This window comes from Pristis pectinata, chromosome 28 (genome assembly GCF_009764475.1).
Source record: "Pristis pectinata isolate sPriPec2 chromosome 28, sPriPec2.1.pri, whole genome shotgun sequence".
Lineage (NCBI taxonomy): Eukaryota > Metazoa > Chordata > Chondrichthyes > Rhinopristiformes > Pristidae > Pristis > Pristis pectinata.
The window spans coordinates 16,352,931-16,374,440 of NC_067432.1; the positions used below are offsets into that span (position 1 = coordinate 16,352,931).

A 21,510-nucleotide genomic window follows, 5' to 3' on the forward strand; every position below is an offset into this window, starting at 1 on the left:
TTATTTAACTTTATTTGAATTGGACCAACGACTATGAAATGGGAGAAAGGAAAAAAGTGTATGGGTGCTGGCATTCATATTTTAGGCTACCACACAATTCCTTTCTCTTTTTCATACCATGCCAATAGTCTAGCAATATTTGCACTCGTCAAATAGTGCTCAATTAATGAACTTCCTTATTATTATCACTCAGCTTCCCAGCTCTGCCTTACATTGAAGTGAATTACTTTTAGGATAATCAAGTGGTGTGCTGGAACAAATTCACTATTTCAGGTGTTCCCACATTTTGTTTTTCAACATGTTTCTCATGTGCTCAAAGTATATTTTTTTCTGTCCATTACAGGGAGATCAAAATGTGAATTTGGAAAGACCACCAATGACTCTTTCACCTTTTTGCATCACACCTGTCTGGAATATTACTGCAACAATGGGACAGGTATCTATGTTGAATTAGAGCTGGTGGTACAAGTTCAAAGGAATCCCAGAGATATTCTGCATTATGAAGTCAATATGTCCTCACTTTTAAAACTAATAATCTTATAACTGCATTTCACTTTTATTTCTATCAATTCAATAACAACCTAGCAGATTAAGACAATGGATATATCTGCTGAAACATTTGATCCACTGAAAAACAATTGGAAACAAATTGGCATCTATCTGGCAAATTGCCCATGTATGCACTATGCACAAAAACAGATCAAATATAATGCAGTAAATTGCTGTCCTATCAATCTCTTAATCATCAATTAGCTAATGATGATATCATAAATAGCATCAGCAAATGACACTCTTTCCAAATACTGTTCACTGATGTTTAGTTTGGATTCTGCCAGAGTCATACTACAAAATAAATCATCACGGCTTTTGTTCAGGTGTGGATGGAAGAACTGCATGCCAAGGATGAGAAGAGAGAAGTTGCCCTCAACATTAATGCAGCATTCAGCCAATTATGTACAAAATAGCCACATCAAAATACTCAGTGACATTAAAGGAAAATCCTCTTTCAATTCATATTATTCATTGCACATCCTTCATTGCAAGGCCCACAAACAATTGCCTGTTCCAATCAAACCTGCGGAGCTCTTGAAGGAGCTTGAGGTTGAAGTGTGGCTGGGAATGTGGGCAGATGTACAGAGAGAGCATGACCAGGAAGAGGACAGACGTGTAGGCTGTAGTGGGGAATGGGACCAGGTGCAAGGCTGGGAGTCAGAGACCACAGCATCACTGGGAATGGGGGCAGGTTAGTGGACGGACAGTAGTGGGAACAGGGTCAGGTGTGTGGACAGAGCATGGGAAAAGGTAAGGTCAGATGTGTGAATGGATCACCACGAGAAACCTGGAAGCCAGGAGGCCAGTACTGTGTCTACAGGAGTATGGGAGATAGTCCAAAATCTGGGGGTTGAGGGGTGGAAGGAAACTCTAAGAATTCAGGAAAAGAGAGGACTGAGGATGTTAATGATCATGGGGAGGGTTGGCATGGTGAAGCAAGGAGGAAGAAAATGTGCAGGGGCACCTGTATCTCAGCCCAAACATGTGTCTGTGAGAAATTGTGAGTGCATACATGTGGGTGGCACAATGTGTGCCACTAAGGAATAGTAAGCAATAATCCACTCTGTCTGCAGTAACGTGGTTCCCACATTGGAGGATTTTTGTTCAAGTGGTCGCCACTTGAGAAACAGTGAAGTCCACTAGCCTAGGATATCACTACAAGAACGTCTAATCCAAATCTCAACCACTCCACCTGTTTGTTCCTTCACTTTATAAAGACCAAGCGTGAGGCTGTTTTCTAAGTTACCCAGTATTTGGCTTCATTCACTATTTCTCTTATTATAAAGCAATAGACCATTATCTACACAAGGTCAGGCATAATGTCTAATTTAGGCTGACTAATAGCAGTTATTTTCACAAGTGTGAAATTATGACCGCCAGGGAAAAGAAAATGCTCCATTATCTTCTCTTAAAGCTCAATATCACCCTCTTACTCAAGAATCCTACCATCACTGATCAGAAATATAACTGGAATAGCCATGTCAACATTTTGGCTGGTCTCTTTCATTGCATATTGTGATATTTAAAACCAATCTCCACCATCAATCAGGCTCAAGTCAGCACTGTGATAAATACTCACTGCTGGTGCAATCACATAACATCTAGGCAGAGCAGTTTGTTGCCCTCATCCCAAGAAAAACAATGAAAGGTCAATTTTTCATACATGGAATTGCTTAATTCCAAATTATGCTGGAAAACAATTTGATAGCTTCCTCCGCATTTATTAGAAATGCTCTGGATATTCAAAACAGAACTGTTGAAACATTAGACTCTATCCATTTAATCTCCACGAAAGCACTGAACCACCATTTCATCCAAGAATGAATCATTCAGTTGGCCCATGACAAACCATGGTATACAGTAATCGACAACTCTACTCCAATGGACCAGATTTCACAGGACCTATCTCATTGCATGGACTTGCCACTGACAGTGCCTGCCAACTAGCGCTTTTTGCGGATGTAGATATCTCCACAAGATAATACTCCTCAGAGATAAGTGAGTCAGGGTGAGTTCCCAACAGCAAATGTGCCTTGGGAATCATATCCTTAGACTCTACCTCTGAACTGTGCTGGCAGCTTTTGTCAGCTTGTTGTCAGTTAAACTATTCAAATAGATTTAAACTTTTTTTAATAATATTTGAAAAATATATTTATAAAACACAAAGTACAAACAAACAAATAAATGTAAAATAAAGACAGTCAAGTACTTACCTTTTTTTTTATAGGGTTCCCAATCCCATTCAAATGAGGGGTTGTTATCCCTATGCTAGTCCTCTCTGTTATAACGCTGAAAGTGAGATGCAAATTGCAACTGGATCCACTCTTCAACGTGTCTTTGTTTTACTGCTAGACTGGATGTGAATTCAGCCCCAGAGCATTAAGATGTTTTACCCATTCACTGAGGAAAGAATGGCCACCAGTTCTTGATTCTGAAGGAACCTATCAGTCAGCACGATTATGGTTAGCAGCCTGGTCAGAATAGGTTTGCCATGTGATCCAAGCTGGTAGCATTGAGAACAATGCTTATGCACCCATTCTGATAATCAACATCTTCATTTTCTTCCTCATTTATCATCTTTTTGATTCAAAAAGATAGATTTTAAAGTTGCTTAGGCAGCCAGAGTTCATGGTATGCTTCTAATCATCCTAATTGATGGGGCTTACCACAAGTATTTGAGTATTCATCTCCTAAATGAAAAATGGATGGAAAGAACTTGATGTATGTTGGGATTTTTGTTTAATCTTTGTAACCATGCTCTGGAATCAAGTCAGTTATTAATGTATACAATTGTCTGTTAAATGCTATAAATTGCATTTTGTCCTCCCTTGAGTACAACAGGATGCATGTATTTGTTATATATTTATAGATTTATATATTTATATGTCAGAGAGTCGTACAGCACGGAAAAAGACCCTTCAGCATATATGTGTCCATGCCAACCAAGCTGTACATTCAAACTAATCCCATTTCCCAGCACTTGGCCTATATCCCTCTAAACTCTTAACATCCATATCCCTGAGTACATACTTCTTAAATGTATTTAATGTACCTGCCTCAACCACTTCCTCTGGCAGCTGGTTCCATATATCTACCATCCGCTGTGTAAAATAGTTGCACCTCAGGTTCTTAATAAACCTTTCGCCTCTAACCTTAAAACTATGTCCTCTAGTTTTTGATTCCCCAATCCTGGAAGAAAAGACCGCTCACCCAGTCTATGCCCCTCATAATTTTATATGTCTGAGATCACCCCTCATTCTTCTATGCTCCAAGGAGTAAAGGCCCAGCTTGTCTAACCTCTCCCTATAACTCAGTCCCTCAAGTCCTGGCAACACCCTTGTAGGTCTTTCCTGCACTCTTTCCACTTTACTCACATCCTTCTTATAACAGGGTAACCAAAACTGAACACAATACTCCAAGTGTGGCCTCACCCACGTCTTGTACAATCGCAATATAACTTCCCAGCTTCTATATTCAATGCCTTGACTGAAGAAGGCCAGCATGCTAAAAGCCTTCCTCACTGCCCTGTCTACCTGTCTCTCCACTTTAAGGGAACTATGCACCTGTTCCAAGTTCCCTCTGTTCTACAGCAGTACCCAGGGCCCTTTCATTCAATGTAAAAGTCCTACCTTGATTTGTCCTTCCAAAATATAACACTTCACACATCCGAATTAAATTCCACTTGCCAATCCTCAGCCCACCTACCCAGCCGATCAAGATCCTGCTGCAATTCTTGATATTCCTCTTCACTATCTACAACACCACCTATTTTAGTGACATCTGCAAACTTACCAACTATTCCTCGTATACTCTCATCCAAATCGTTAATAACAATGACAAAGAACAATGGGCCCAGCATCGACCCCTGGGGCACACCACTAGTCACAGACCTCCAGTCTGAGAAACATTCTTCCACCATCGTCTTACCATCCAGCAAATTATATATCCAGTTTACTAACTCCTCAGATGCCATGCAATCTAACCTTCCAGAGCAGCCTACCATGCAGAATCTTATCAAAAGCCTTACTGAAATCCACGTGTACGATGTCTATTGCCCTCCTCGTCAACCCTCCTCATCACTTCATCAAAAAATTCAATCAAATTCGCAGAACAAGATCTCCCATGCATGAAGCTATACTGACTACCCCTAATCAACCCCTACATTTCCAAATGTCAGTATATCTTATCCCACCGAATACTTTCCAGCAACTTACCTACTACAGATGTTAGGCTAGCAGGTCTATAATTACGAGGTCTATCTTTACTACCCTTCTTAAATAAAGGCATAACATTTGCTATCTTTCAGTCTTCTGGGACCTCACCAGAGGATAGTGATGTTGCAAATATCTCATTGAGGGCTCCCGCAATTTCTTCTCTACCTTCCCATAGTGTTCTTGGATATATCTCTTCTAGACCAGGAGATTTGTCTACCTTCATACATCTTAACACATGCAAAACCTCTTCTACTGTAATATGGACTGCTCCCAAAACATCTCCATTAACTTTGCCAGGTTCCCAAGTCTTCACATCTTTCTCCAGGGTAAAAACAGAGGAGAAATAATCATTGAGATCTCTGCCCATCTCCAATGGCTCCACATGTAGATTTCTGTCTTGGTCTTTGAAGCACCCTACTCTCTCCCTAGTCACTCTTTTTCCTTTAATATATTTAAGAAATCTCTTAGAAATCTCCTTCATCTTTTCTGCCAAAGTCATCTCATGCCCCCTCTTGGCTCTCCTAATTTCCTTCTTGAGTATACTCTATATACCTCCAGTGATTCACTTGATCCCAGCTGCCTGTATCTGATCTAAGCCTCCTTTTTCTTGACCAGAGTTACAATATCCCTTCACATCCAGGGTTCCCAACTCCCGGCAGCTTTGCCTTTTACTTTAACAGGAACATGTAGTCCTTGAACTCTTGCCAGCTCACTTTTAAAAACTTCCCACTTGTCGGAGGTCCCTTTGCCTGCAAACAACCTATCCCAATCAACCTTTGCAAGCTCCTGTCTAATACTGTCAAAACTTGCCTTGCCCCAATTCAGAACTCGAACCTGCGGACCCAGTTCTGCCCCTTTCCATAACTATTTTAAAATTAATTGAACTCTGGTCACTGTGCTCCCCTACCATGACCTCAGTCATTTGCTCTTCCTTATTTCCCAGGAGTACATCAAGCTTTGCCCCTCCCTGTTAGGGCCTCTATACACTGCCTGAGGAAACTTTCCTGAACACATTGAATAAATTGCATCCCATCTTGACCTATAACACTATGGCAATCCCTGTCAGTGTTAGGAAAGTTAAAATCTCCCACGATGACAACCCTATTATTCTTATAACTCTCCCCAATCTCTCTGCACATCTGTTCCTCTAATTCTCCAAGGACTATTTGGGGACCTATAGTACAATCCCAACAAGGTTATCATTCCCTCCTTATTTCTCAGTTCCTCTTTACACTAGTTCGACAATTAAACTAATTGTTTGGAAATCCTGATGGTGTAGTATCTGGATCACCGGGTGCTTATTCCCAAGCTCCCTTTAACACATGGGGGCCCCAGTTCCCACACTCCTTTTAAATTCAGCAGGACCCCACTTCCACACTCCCTTTAAACTCAACTGGTTGTTTCCTATGTTCCCTTGAAACTTATTGGGTTAGCTGAAAAATTTATTATCCTGTGTAACATCTAAAAAAAAAGGTGAAGTGAAGTACTCATAGGAATAACATCCAATAGTCCAGAAAGTCTACCCACCCAGCAGCATTGAAGTCCCGAGCCTGCTGGATTAATGGAATGTTACTGTACTTGAAAAATTATTGTCCAGTTTATCTTAAAATGGAAAAAAACACTTCAGTATGCAATGCTAGAAACCTGTTTTAGTTCAGGCTTGGAACCACTTTGTATTCATTCATTTGCACAGCAGTTTGTAGTTAGCAAGATCACCGAATTCACAGAAGAGGCAAGCATTTGTTATAATGTCTGATAATAAAATGTAAGTTATATGTTGTACTTGACAGTATTTCATTCAAATTTAAGAATGCAAATTTTCTAAACTGTTCAAAGCAGTGATTGAAAACTAGGGCAAAATGACCTAACACATTGTCATGATTTAAAACAAAGATGGAAATTATTATTCTGAAACAGCCTTTAAGTATATAAAATCCAGCAGTTCTGACAAATAGAAATTCAACATTTATGTTATTAAAAGTCATTTTTTATTGCAGTGATTTCTCATTTTAGTCTGCATTGCACAGCCAATGCTCCTTCAAAACAAACTAAAGTAAAACTATGATAATCTGTTGAAAATAAAAAAAAACTGAAGATGCTAGAAACCTAAAGTAATCCATGAACCAACTATTTAGAAATCCCAATGTTTTGGCAACCATTGATGTTTCCTGCCCTCCCTTTAAATTAACCCCGGCCCTGGTTTATGTTCTTCCTGTAAACTCACCGAGGTCTGGTTCCCATGCTTCCTATAAAGATCACCTGATCCCTTTAAAATTCACTGGGGTCGTGGTTCCCCTACGTCTTTTACACTTAGTGAGTTAATTGGAAAATGTATTACAAAGTTTTGTAACATCTAAAAAAAAAGAATTGGAAGTATGCTACGGTATTAATAGAAATAACAGCTAATAGTCCAGAAAATCAGACAGTCAACCGAAGTCCCAAGCGTGACAGATTATTGGAGTTTTACTGTATTCTAAGACCAAACAAGAACATAAGAAAATACACTTCCATTTAATTCTAAAATGAGGCAATCCAAGAACTATGAATATAGTTTTCATGGATTCTTAACAAATTAGCTTGTGGAAATTAGCTTTTGAAAATAAACAAAATGGAAGGAGACTGACTCTAGGCATAATGGTGCTAATGAGCAAACAGAAACAGGCCATTGGCCCATAAATTTATTTTCACACATTAAGCACTGTCTAATCCCATTTTTGTGTTTATGTTTACTTTTTGGTCTAACTTTCTCACCAAAATATACAAATGTTATCTCAATAATTATTTTTAGCAATGAATTCCATAATCTAACTATAACCATGAAAATACATTTTTATTACCATCTCAGTGAGAAACAGAACATATTTACCATGTCGTAATTTCATATGTTTGAGTATGAAATTACTTTGCAGTCAATTGCTTTTATATAGTTCCCAGATTAAATATCTTGGACATTGCACAATATTCCAATTACATCTTAATTAAGAGCAAGTTCAGTTTAGCATGATTTCCTCACATGCAATATAAAATTGTTTTTATACATCCTTGCTCACCTACATTGTCACCTTTAACTAAGGAAATTCCACAAAATCTTACTAAATGAACTGTCTTTCCCTACTTCTACACCCAAAGTATATTTTTAAACATTTCCCTATATTAGTAGTTTTTCACTGATCTGCCCATCCTCTCATCCCTTTTACTTAAACTAATTTGTTTTCTTTCTTTCCCAGTTTTGACAAAGGGTCTTCAACCTGAAATGGTAATTCTTTTTCTTATTCCACAGATACTGCCTGTCCTGCTGAGTGTTTCCAGCATCTGCAGATTTTCTCTTTATCCTTTCTACTGGCTAAATCATACTGGACTTGGCCTGCTATCAACAATTTCAGGAAACTTACTTTCTCCATTTGTATCAGAACCAGCCAGATCTACTATAGGTTTTCCATCTATAACATTAATTCAGTTTTTCTCTCTCCACTGACACTGCCTGATCTGCTGGGCACTTCCTACAGCTCTGGCCTGCTGCTTTGTTTGTTTTTTCTCTCTTTAGTGGCCCTCATTAATCTAATAACCAGATGATTTCATCAACAGCAAAGCAACCCTTTGGCCTCACCATATCAGAGATATTCCCTTTGTCCTATCTATTTCTCCCTCATCTGTTCCTCAATTTAAAACAATTTTTTTTTCCTCTTTCCCAGTTCTCACAAAGGGGTCTTTGAGATGAAATGTTGACATGGTTTCTCTTTCCACAGATGCTACTTGACCTGCTGAATGGTTCCAGCATTTGTTTTTATGCCTGTAATCATCATCTCCAGGCACTGCACTTAACTGGACTAGAGGCAGAAGACCCATTTCGCTGGCCTTCCACTCTGTTGAGACCAGTGGCAAGGTCCAAGTAGCAACTTGTCTGCAGGTGGTGTAGTACAGAGGCTACGTTTCCACATGACAGACATTAACAGCTGGCAAAGCTATGTGCCTGTGCAAAGCAATTTAAATGTCTTGGACTTTTAGAGATATTTAAAACCTATTAGTATTGAAATAAATAGTTAAAATATTAAATGAATAAATAAATACAAAAATCATTTCGGGACTGCTACCCTCTCTTAGCATGATTCATCCATATACCCTACATTGTGTCACAATCTACAATGCAATTTACCATGCCATCCAACTTAAACATTAGCAGCACAGTTTAATATTGTCCCCACAATGCCACAGCACATAACCTAAATGTGCAATCCCAACACTGATCACTGTGAAACATCATTCAAATTTTTCTCCCTTTGCTCCTAATTTTACTTTCTGCCATCAAGTCAACTAAACAGATTATCTTCAGTTCCATGAGCCATGATTGTATCATCCTTCTTATGTAAATCTTATCTAATGCTTTAATTATTAGAGATACCATTCCCAAGCACTCCTATGTTCACACCCCCCACCCTAATAATAAAATTAGATAAGTCGCCGGGACCAGATGAGATGTACCCCAGATTGCTGTGGGAGGCGATTGTGGAGCCTCTGACAATGGTCTTTGCGTCGTCCATGGAGACAGGAGAGGTTCTGGAAGATTGGAGGGTTGCGGATGTTGTTCCCTTATTCAAGAAAGGGAGTAGGGATAGCCCAGGAAATTATAGACCGGTGAGTCTTACCTCAGTGGTTGGTAAGCTGATGGAGCAGATCCTGAGGGACAGGATTTATGAACATTTGGAGAAGTATAATATGATTAGGAATAGTCAGCATGGCTTTGTTAAGGGCAGGTCCTGCCTTACGAGCCTGATTGAATTTTTTGAGGATGCGACTAAGCACATTGATGAAGGGAGAGCAGTAGATGTAGTGTATATGGATTTCAGCAAGGCGTTTGATAAGGTACCCCATGCGAGGCTTATGGAGAAGGTGAGGAGACATGGGATCCAAGGGGACACTGCAGTGTGGATCCAGAACTGGCTGGCCCACAGAAGGCAAAGAGTGGTTGTTGAAGGGTCATATTCTGAGTGGAGGTCAGTGACCAGTGGTGTACCTCAGGGATCTGTACTGGGACCCTTGCTCTTTGTGATTTTTATAAACGACCTGGATGAGGAAGCGGAGGGGTGGGTTAGTAAGTTTGCGGATGGCACAAAGGTTGGGGGTGTTGTGGATAGTTTGGAGGGCTGTCAGAGGTTACAGAAGCACATAGATAGGATGCAAAGTTGGGCTGAGAAGTGGCAGATGCAGTTCAACCCAGATAAGTGTGAAAGTGGTTCATTTTGGTAGGTCAAATATGTTGGCGGAATATAGTATTAATGGTAGGACTCTTGTCAGTGTGGAGGATCAGAGGGATCTTGGGGTCCGAGTCCATAGGACGCTCAAAGTGGCTGCGCAGGTTGACTCTGTGGTTAAGAAGGCATATGGTGTATTGTCCTTCATCAGTCGGGGAATTGAATTTAGGAGCTGAGAGGTATTGTTGCAGCTATATAGGTCCCTGGTCAGACCCCACTTGGAGTATTGTGCTCAGTTCTGGTCGCCTCACTACAGGAAAGATGTGGAAGCCATAGAGAGGGTGCAGGGGAGATTTACAAGGATGCTGCCACCTGGAATGCAGAGCATGCCTTATGAAAGCAGGCTGAGGGAACTTGGCCTTTTCTCCTTGGAGAGACGGAGGATGAGGGGGGACCTGATAGAGGTGTATAAGATGATGAGAGGTATTGATCGGGTAGATAGTCAGAGGCTTTTCCCCAGGGCTGAAATGGTGGCCACAAGAGGACATAGGTATAAGGTGCTGGGGAGTAGATATAGAGATGTCAGGAGTAAATTTTTTTACTCAGAGAGTGGTGAGTGCGTGGAACGGGCTGCCGGAAATGGTGGTGGAGGCGGATACGATAGTGTCTTTCAAGAGACTGTTAGATAGGTATGTGGAGCTGAATAAAATAGAGGACTATGGGTAAGCCTAGTAATTTCTAGGGTAGGGACATGTTCGGCACAGCTTTGTGGGCCGAAGGGCCTGAATTATGCTGTAGTTTTTTTCTGTTCTATGTTCTAACCCCGACAGAAATCCTCAAACTTTTGACACTCCCATGCAAGCTTGTTATCATGATCTTCTGACCCTGATCTTACACCCATTAGTAATCACAGCGTAACTCGCGAAGTGTCAGCGGGAAACCAATGAATAAGGTGCCTTTGCATTTCCAAAAAGATACCACATTGAAACTTACTGCTCACTGTACTGTCAGCAAGATACTTTAGTATGGATAGAATATTGCCTAACTGACTGAAAGCACAATATAGATAAATGGGTCATTTTCAGTTGATTGAGGAGGCACAGGGTTCAGTAGAAGGTTCTCAGCTTTCAGAATCTACCTTAATGACTTTGATGAAGACGGCAAATGTATTGTATTGAGGTTTGCTGATGATACAATCATAAGTTAGAAAATAATTTGTGAGGAGGGCACAGAGTTTCTGTAAAAAGATATAAACTGGTTAACTGAGTTTGTAAAACTATGGTAGATAGAGTATAATGTGGAGAAATGCAAAGTTGTTCATTTTGGTAGGAAGAATAGAAAAGTAGGACTTTATTTAAATGAGACTATTGAATGCTGATGTTCAGAGACATCTTGGTGTTCTCATACAAAAAAAAACACACAAAGCCAGCAAGCAGTACTACAGGAAATTAGGAAGGTATATGGAATGTTAGCCTATATTTCAAGGATAATGGGGCCTAAAAGTAGATAAGATTTTCTACAAATGGACAGGAGTTATGAAACCACACTTGGAATATTATGCACAGTTTTGATCTCCTTATTTAATGAAGGATATTCTTGCCTTGGAAGTAGTGCAGAGAACCTATCTCAGATTATTCAGGATAAGGGTCACTTGTTCAGTACAGAGATCAGGAAGAATTTCTTCTCTCAAAAGGGTCATGAATCTTTGGAATTCTGTACCCAGAGAGCTGTCATTAAAAATATTGAAGTCTGAGATTTGTGAATTACAGGTGAACAGGCAGGAAAGTGGAGATGATGCTACGGTCAGATCAGATATGGTTTTAATGAATGTCAAAACAGAGTCAAGGGGCAAATAGCCTATTTCTCTTTCTTAGGTCGAGGGATAGGAGAACTTTCCCGAACTTCTTTAAAATATTGTCATAGGCTCTTTCTTGTTCACTTGGAAGTGCAGGTGTAGCCTTGGCTTTAACAGTTCATCTGAAACATTTCATATGGACATACATAGCACTCCTACAAATTGCACTAAAGTTTCTGGAGTGGGACTTGAACAAATTTGTGACTTGAGAGATGGGAGAGATACCACTGAACCACATATGACAATCTATAACTACTGTTTCAGTTATTTCTTTTATACAACTATAATAAAAAGTACACAAGCATTTACTTTCATAAACATCTGGATAAATGTTGATGTTGGTTTACTAAATGCAAAAACTGAAATTCCTTTAAAAACGCACAGGAAAAATAATTGTTTTACCTTACCTGAATTCCTTTAAATCCACAAAGAAAGTAGTATTGCCAAAGGGGTTTAGTTGTATCAATGTGGATCTTGTTTATATGAACATTATAATCCCTGCAGAAATAAAGACCACTGTTGAAGTATGTTCTAAGAATAACTAACTGCTGCCACCTGTTGGCTAGAAGCAAAGGTCACCAACAATCTTGTCATTGTCCTAATCAAAAATACAGTAAAATTCAGTTAATCCAGCACACTTGGGACTTTGGTGGTGCCGGACTGGTAGATTTTTATAGTACATTATTTCAATCACCACTGCAACACTTTTAATGTGCTTTCATTAAAACAAATGTTACACAGAACATAAGAAATTTTCCATCAAACCCAGTGAGTTCCAAGGAACACAGCAACTGGGGTTGAGAGGGAGTGCGGGAATCAGCACTCAGCAAGAGAGATCTAATGGGATCTCTAAACAATTGGGTAGTGGATTAACAGAGTTGCACTGTAAATCCAATCGGTGGATCAAAAGCTCAATAATCTAAAAACAATTAATAATTTAAAAGCTATTGCATTTTTTAAAATAGAATACCAGTCATGAGCCTTAAATTATCAAATTGATAGAAATAATTTAGCAATGCTGGTTTAGCTTTTTTTTTTATTTCAATACATTTTGAAATGGGGTAACTTGCAAATATTCAGAAATCTCCCCACTGTAGCCCAAGGCCCCTAACATTTCTCAGATGCTTTCCAAGAAGAGACGAGAAAAACACACCGTCCAATCTCTGTATATACTCAAAAAGATCCATAGGGTCAGATGTGAAATATCGCCAATCGTCACATTAAGATTCAACTATCCTCAACGATGATTAACATGAAAGGGGAATCTGCAAGGTGGACTGCATTATTTCAATAATGCTATATTTATTACTCTTTTGCTGTACTTATAAACAAAAGCCTATCATAAGATGAATATAATAACTTTTTTTTAAAGAATCACATCTCCAAACGATCAAATCAAGAACCAAAAATCTAGATTTCTTCAAGCTGCCGTCATTTCACATTGACAAATCAAATATCCACTTGACTAAATAAGGATGCGTCAGAAAGGTAACAAAAAGGATAAAGGAGGAAGAAAAAAAGCATGAATTATTTGATCTGTAATGTCCCAAAAAGCATGTTCTCTCAGAGGGTCATGAGTATTTGAAAAGCCAGTGGAAGGAGAGTTTCTAAATACTCTTACAGCAGAGATGGATAGATATTTGATAAGCAAGAAGGTGAAAAGCAAAACGGTGGGTGGGGTTGAAATTACAATCATATTAGTCATCATCTTATTAAATAGCAGAACAGACATGGGGGGCTAACTGGCCTATTCATGTTCCTAATTCATATGTTTAGGGATTTGTATACATCACAGATTGGTCATATTGACCTAAATGATCAGAGCAGGCAGCCAGGTCCCTGATTTATCACATTTCCCACAGGACAACACTCAAAGAATGCAGAAGCCCTTTCAATTTTGCACAGATTACATATCAACACAGATTACAAATGGGACTTTAACCAACAATTTTCTGAGTAGGAGGTGAAAGTATTACCAACTAACCCAAGCTCTTAAATTGACCTTACTTAATTAAAAACAGAGAAGCAACATTCACCAGTAAAATTGTTTTTCTGAAAGCAGAAATATCTCCTTTCACAAGTTACCAATACACAAAATCTAATCATATTCATCAGCTAATTCTTTGATTGCTGACTTGGCATTTCCTTTATTGTTGATGTATTTTTTTTAACAATATGAAAGATATTATCCAATTAGATGCCTAACAGATGCCTAACCTGGCCCATGAAAATGGTTGTTTAATGTTATAAATAATTAAAAAGTCTCCTCCCTCTTCTGTATGGGGTTTCATTTAAAAATGACACCTAAATTTGAAGCTGGCCCAATACTTGTTAAACTTGAAGCTGTGAACAAAAATCAGTTATGACAAAGTTGTAATATGATTACTTCGCTCTGCAGGAATTACTATAACCCTAATGAAATCAGACACCACATTTACTGATGAATGAGTCATGAGCAGTGTGGAAAAAAATTACATTTTTCTGTGTTTTATATAATCAAAACCTCAATAAAAAATCTGGAGCAAATGGTGGTGCTTGAAGTAAGGTTTTTATTACCTTGTGATGGTTTTGCAAGGGTTAGAAGGGTACTTGCGCGAAATTTTCTTGTTGACAGATTCTATAGCTGGAGTGAGGCAATGAAGCCCACACCAAGGAAATCCACCAGCTGTGAAACTTGCATTTTAAAGGACCTCATTTTAAACCACCTGACCTGTTGCTTGATGTTGGTTGTATATATTTGGAAGGTTGAGGGGCCCATTATTTTCTCCCACTGTCAGTGTTAAACATACTGCTAGCTTGTTCTCAAAGGGGAACATGTACTATAAACTTTATACACGAGTCGGGCTGAGAGCCCAGTCAGCGGCTGGAGTGGGAGAGAAACAACCACGATGATGTCGGTCTGAGGTTCAGGTGATTTCTCCACTTAAACGTCCTACTGCTAATTTCCGCTTAAAACTCACTAGACAGGTGGCGGGAAAGAGGAGAACAGACAGCTTCAGGTTGCTAGTAAGTACCTAATTAAATGGCAATCATCAAGGTAAGTGTGGTCTCCTCCTGACAACTGTTGTTGAAGAAGGGGAGTGAGGGCAGAAGGGGGCTGGGGGAAGAGAAGAAAACTGCAAAATTAACCCTGTTAGCTAGTCTGCATCTTGTGGCTCGCAACAAAATTTGCCACTAACTTTAATTGGCAGCTTTCCAGTTGGACTAATTTGTGCTTTTCAGAATTAAAAGATTTTGAACCAGAGTTACATTATTGGACCATGATACTTAAATATCTGAAGATGCCCTGTATATAGCAGGCTGTCTTGACACTTCTGAAAATTACATTAAAATGGTGAACATAGCAGGTCAAACAGGCAGAGTTGAAGTTAGTGCTATCCATGTGACATCCTTAATCACTTATGCTCAGTACTTTCATTTTACTTTAAAATATGCGTTAAGTGCAGTTATCAATATCTTTGTCAATGCCCCATTGTGCTTGTTTTTTTATTCCTGAACTACTTTATTAAAAAAAACTCCAGTTAAAACGAACTTGTTACTTCCCTTTGATTAAAGATTGAGAAGTTAGATATTTTGCTTGAGGTACCCTTTTTTAAAATCTATTTTCAACCCAAATCCAATCAAAAGTTTTCAAATACAGTCAACGAGTGTTCAACTGCTCCTAATCTAATTCTCTTCTATCAGACAAGATGTGACCAAGTTTCAGAGGGTTAACCTTAAGTCTCAAAGTAATTGTGCTCCTTGGGTAAACACTAATCGCAACCATTACATAATTCAGTGCGAGAAGTGGAATTCCCACCTACATTTTTTAATTCTTGGCCTATTTTTCCCCACAGTTGTCAGGTATCCCTATAAAAATATAACTGATATTCAATTTGTTACTTTCCATGCATTTCATACCTTGGCCTACATCTCAAGTGTGCCAAATCTGAAACATATAATTAGGAAATTCATTACTTTCCAATTTTTCAATTATCTAATTTTCCAGGAACTCTAAATCTAATTCAGCAGGTATACATCCAATGTGCAAAATATAAATGAAGACAGAATTCAACAAGTCGCTAATCAATGGAAAACTGGTGTCCATGGACACTGTTTAAATTTAGCAAGAGTATACTATATCTTGTTACCTATGGTACTTGGTGGTCGGCTAGGTAAAATGTAATATGAGATAACTGGAGCTGAGTGGCTTTAAAAGGAAACAGCAAAAGTAAGAGATGGGTACCTAAGCTAAGCAATGTAAACTACATTTAACAACATCCAAAATGTTCTCTAAACAATACGTAGCTTGAATAATATATATTTTAAGTAGCTTAAATTATGTAATCTTACTACCATTTAAAAATTGAAGCATAAATAAACCCTAATAATATACTTACAGTTAAAATCCAGCAAAATTCAGACTTCATCAACATTTTTGCTATTTCTGAATCGTTCCTTAACACACTTTTTATCCTCGCCCCAAGAAAGAGTTTTAACTAAGTATCATTATGAATTGCTTTTATTTTCCCCATACCATACAGTTTCCTACCAATTTCTTGGTCAGGTGACTCATTCCTAGACAATCGGTCAACTAATTTATGTTATCTGGCTGCTCAGAGACCTACAACAGCAACCCAAAGTAATATGTCTCCAGTTTTTCTTCCTCCTTCCTTTGGCACTTATTCCAAAAGCACAGCTTTGATCAGCAATCCACCTCATGGAAAACTTAGAAATTTAAACCAAGATCTTTGTAACCCTGTAGTGTACCCTGCTGTGCTTAAAACACTTAAAACAAAACCAAAAAATGTAAAATGTTAACTTTAAACATAACTGTACAGAATTCAAATTTAGCACTAGCAAGACATTTCAGTAAACACAATGCCCCATTAAGAAACTGGAATGCAAGCTGCAATAGTTCTCCTTTATTCCCGTTTCAAATGAAATTGCTCACAGGTATACAGGGTTAGTGTTTGCCAGTTGGATGATACTTGTTTGTGTTGGTGTGACAGCTGCCAAGATATCCTGTTCTAAGGCCATTGGAAGCACAGCATAGCCACAGTAATCAATATGTTCACCTGCAAAATATTTAAATGATTACAATTATTATCATCATGCAAGCATTTCATTTTTATAACACAAAAAGTAAGGGATTGCATAAGTTATGTAAGTAAAATCATATTTCAAGAAAGCTTGTCAGATTTCATGTTAATTAATATTGAAGGTGGATATTTTCTATCCCACTTCATGATAATACAGAAGCAAAATAAGGTTTAATATCCCCCAAATATCAGCATCATTTTGTTCAAGTAGCCATTCTTCAGGCATACTAGCTGATCAGAGCCATTAGATTGCTAAAGTGTAGCTTGATCCTGTCCTCTTACATTTTCTTAGATAGTGATCAGATGGCTGGTTTGTACCCTTCCACCAGGAGTGTGCATGCCAATTGGCAATTCAAACACCATATAGATTGAGATCATCTTATACACCATAAACGAAGGATCTGGGTGTTATGCATAATTCAGCAATGATTATGGTTTCCCACTATGCCATTGTACAAAGGGAAATCTAACAACTTTGAACAACAACATTTGGACCTAGTCAAAGTATTGAATGTTGAAATCTAGTTATGTAGTTTAACGTATTATCCTAATATGGGCTTAATATTGATAAATTCATATGCTAGCGATAATAGTTTTTAAATCATCCTCACTTAACTGCCTTTGTGGTTTAGTTGTGTAACCATCTGATTTTCATCTTTTCCAAGAAACAGTACAGAATGCACATTTTATGCTGTTCTCAGAATCTGCCTTCAGATCATGTTGGCCCTGAAAGAATCAGTAGAATGCTGGAAGAATTCAGCATATCAAGCAGCATCAGTGGAGACAAAAGGTGTAAGCTGACGCTTCAGGTCAAGACCCTGCATCAGAACTGATGCAGGGTCTCAACCTGAAACACTGACTTGCACCTTTGCCTCCGCAATGGGTCCTCTTGACCCATTGAATTCTTCCAGCATTCTGTTTTTGTTCTGGATTCCAACATCTGCAGTCACTTTAGTCTTAAAGAATCAATAGTACGCTAATGTAAAACTAAACATCTATCCAAATTTGTTTGATTCAGATCTGAAATTTATCAGCTTTAGCTCAATACTTAGCATTCTTGCTCTGGATTCAAGAGAGTTTAAAGCTTACTCCAGAGTCTGACATAACATGTTCCAGGCTGACATCTCAGTGAAATATTAAGTGCTGTATTATAGCTTTTTAGATGAGATATTACATTTAGGTCCCATCTACATGCTCAGGTTGGTGCAAAAGGTCTCATGTTACTCTTCAACAAAGCACAGGAGAATTTTCCTGGTAGCCTGGCCAGCATTTATCCCTGAACAAACACCATCAAAATCATTCAGTTAATCATTTATTTTATTGCTATTTGCAGTTACATGCTGTATACAAACTTACTGTCATGTTTTCCCCACGTTATAACATTGAACAATTACACTTCAAAAGCAATTAATTAGCTACAATATACTTTGGGATAATTTGCAGTTCTTTATCATCTATAACTATTTCACAAGTGTCCATCTTTGTGGACTGGCAAGAATTAAACAAATACATCATGCATCAATAATAATTTTGCTGAGAATAAACAATATTTAAAAAAGCTACTGACATCAACCATTCACAACAATAGTCATTAACTTTTGTTTACTTTGGCTCACTGGGTCTTTCCAAATATTTACTTTTAAGCAACATGTGTTGAGAATTGGCTCTGATGAATTACTTAGTCTGACAACAGTGGCACGAACAGGGAAGTACAGTCCTGCCAATTTAAAATAATATCAGGGGAAGCAACCACTGCCCATCTTGTGGCACTTTTCCATGAAACTGCTGGAGATGTAACATCTGCCCTTTCATCTCTGCCCTTCCCAGCATCCAGGGACCCAAACAGCCTTTGACGTGAAGCAGAAATTCACTTGCACTTCTTCCAATTTAGCGTATAATGCTCAGTCCTCACAATGTGATCTGCTTTGCAGAATATTTCTATTTAGTTCACAAGACTGAGCTTCCAGTTGCATGTCACTTTAATTCTCCATCCCACTCTCTCTCTGATCTCGCCACCATTGAGCTCTTACACTGTTCCAGTAAAGCCTAAGGTACATTTGAGGCACAGGTCTTCATCTTCCATCTAGGCACACTGTAGCCTTCAGGACTCCATAATAAATTTGATTATTTCAGATAACCAGACTTTCCTGTTTGTGTCAGAACTTGCCACCCAGCATAACCTTAACAGTTTTGCCTTCTCCAAAGTTGCTACCTGAGTATTTCCAGCGTTCTCTTTTACTTCATGTTTCCAGGAGCTGGTGTGTTCTTCATCTTGCAGTTCCAGCTTTTTCTTTTGTTTTTCTCCATCTTTTGTCATCAATCATCTCACATTATTTACATCTACCATCAGATCAAGTGTGATTAACAAGCCTTCACCACCCTCTCTTACACAGCACCAGGAGTATTTGTGTAACCTGGATTCTCCTGGTCTCCACCCTATCACAGACATTCCCTTTGTTCTCTCTACTCCTGCACCTTGTCTCCAACTAGTTTTCTCACTTTTCAACTTCTAATTGAAATGTTAACTCTTTTCTCTTTACAGTTAATTCTTGACCGGAGTATCTCCAGCCTGTCCTACTTTTAAGATTTCCAGTGACTGCATTTTTCCTGCATTTTCCCACCCCGCTTATCATTGAAGGCAGTGCAATGATGGCGACTGCAAACCATTGCACAGTTACTTCAGGGCTGAAATGATTTGAGACCCTGAAATGACTGAGACTCTGAGACCCTCTCACATCCTGAATAACCATTACTATATTCTTTTGTGCTAAATTTGTTCCCAGTTACAGGCAAGTGTTGTCCCTGGTTGTAAAACAAGAGTTGATGACAAGGACTACATGGCATTAGCAGTGGTTTACTAAATCAGTACACTGAGGAACTAATTATGGAAAAGGCTATTTTGAATCTAGTACTGTTTAACAAGAAAGGATTCATTACAAATCTTGTAAAGGCAACACTTGAGATGGAAGTTCAGCCATAACCCTGTTGAATGCTAAAGCAGACGTGAAGGGCCATGTAGCCTACTCAGAGTTGTACAGTCATACAGAAACAAGTCCGCCATGTCCTTACTATCAATTACCCATCCACACTAATCCCAGTTACCAACTCTTGGTTCGTAGTCTTCTTTCCTTGAGTGATTCAAGATACTTCTTAAGTGTTGTGATTGTACCTGCCTCCACCACCTACTGAGGCAGTATGTTCCAGATTCCAACCATCCTGAAGTTGAAAATAATTCTTCCCGAGATCCCCACTAAAGCTCTTACCCTTTATCCTAATCCTATATCCTCTAGCTATTGACATGTCTGTTATGGGGAAAGGTTCCCTACATTCTAGCCTGTCAATGCCCCTCAATTTTGTATACCTCAACAGGGCTCTTCCACTCCAAAGAAAACAAACCCTGTGTCTCCTCGTATGTGAAATGCTCCATCCCAGGCAATATCTAGTATATTCTCCCTTATTACTGCAGTAATATACTCCTTAATCAATATTGCAATGCCACCTTTTTTTTTATATACACACACCCTCCTGTCATACCTTAAGATGCTATATTTTGGAATGACGAGTTGCCAGTCCTTCTTTCAACCATGTGTCTATGATAACAACAATATCATATTCCCATGTACTGAACAATGCTCTAAGTTAATCTGCCTCACCACTCAAATTACTTAGGTCAAAATAAATGCAATTTAGCCTTTCCTTTCTCCCATATATCTTATCATGCCCATGTTTGCTCTGCCTACTGGACTGATTTAGTTTCCCTTCAATATTTGACTGCACCACCCCCTGAGCTCCATTCCTCTTCTTAATTAGTTCAAACCCTCCCCAGCAGAACTAAAAAACTTTCCCACAAGGATACTAGTCCTATTTTGGTTCAGGTGCAATCTGTCCAGCTTGTACAGGTCCCACTTTCCCAGAAGTGGACCGTCCCAGAAATATAAAACCCTCCCTCCTATATCATTCCTCTAGCCATACATTGATCACACCGATTCCTGCTTCTACTTCTCATGTACCACATAATCAAATGCTACCTTGATGCCATGGCTATCACCCCCAATAGACCTTTGACTTTCATCTCACCTTCACGGCTGGACCCACTACATCACTACCATCAGGAAGCGTGCAAACAATGAAGACACATGAGACTGTAGATGCTGAACTCAGCGGGTCAGGCAGCGTCTACGGAGGGAAATGGACAGTCGGCGTTTCAGGTCGAGACCCTTCATCCGGACCGTTCCACGTTTCAGGTTGAGACCATCCATTTCCTTCCATACGTGCTGCCAGATCTGCTCCAGTGTTTTGAGTGTGCAAACAATTCCCATCAGAGACTTACATCCTTTATTGCTCTTTAGTTGCTTCCACTGTTTTAACTCCCTCTCATCTTAACTAAAGTCCTTTCTTTCTATTATGTTATTTATTTCTTTTATTAATTGTGCTACTCACCCTTCGTCTCCTATTGGTCTTTCCTTAAAGAGATAATCCAGAATGTTTAGCTCAGAATCATGCCCGAAGTGTTTCCTGGATGCTAATTGTTACTCAATATCTTACAATCTAAATTTGTTTTTCTGGTGCAATTGCTTTACTTCTTGGGCTGTGTAAACTCATGTTCAGAACTCCTTGTT

General features: G+C 38.9%; 1 protein-coding gene across 1 annotated transcript in view; it reads right to left on the minus strand.

The window, feature by feature from the left end:
• galk2 (galactokinase 2) overlaps nucleotides 1–21,510 on the minus strand; it is a 97,419-nt gene that overhangs the window by 63,920 nt on the left and 11,989 nt on the right. The window contains exons 3-4 of the mRNA XM_052040397.1: nucleotides 16,744–16,867; nucleotides 12,218–12,308 (exon numbers count right to left, since the gene is read on the minus strand). Coding sequence (XP_051896357.1) covers nucleotides 12,218–12,308; nucleotides 16,744–16,867 — 215 coding nt within the window. The remainder of the gene's footprint in view (nucleotides 1–12,217; nucleotides 12,309–16,743; nucleotides 16,868–21,510) is intronic.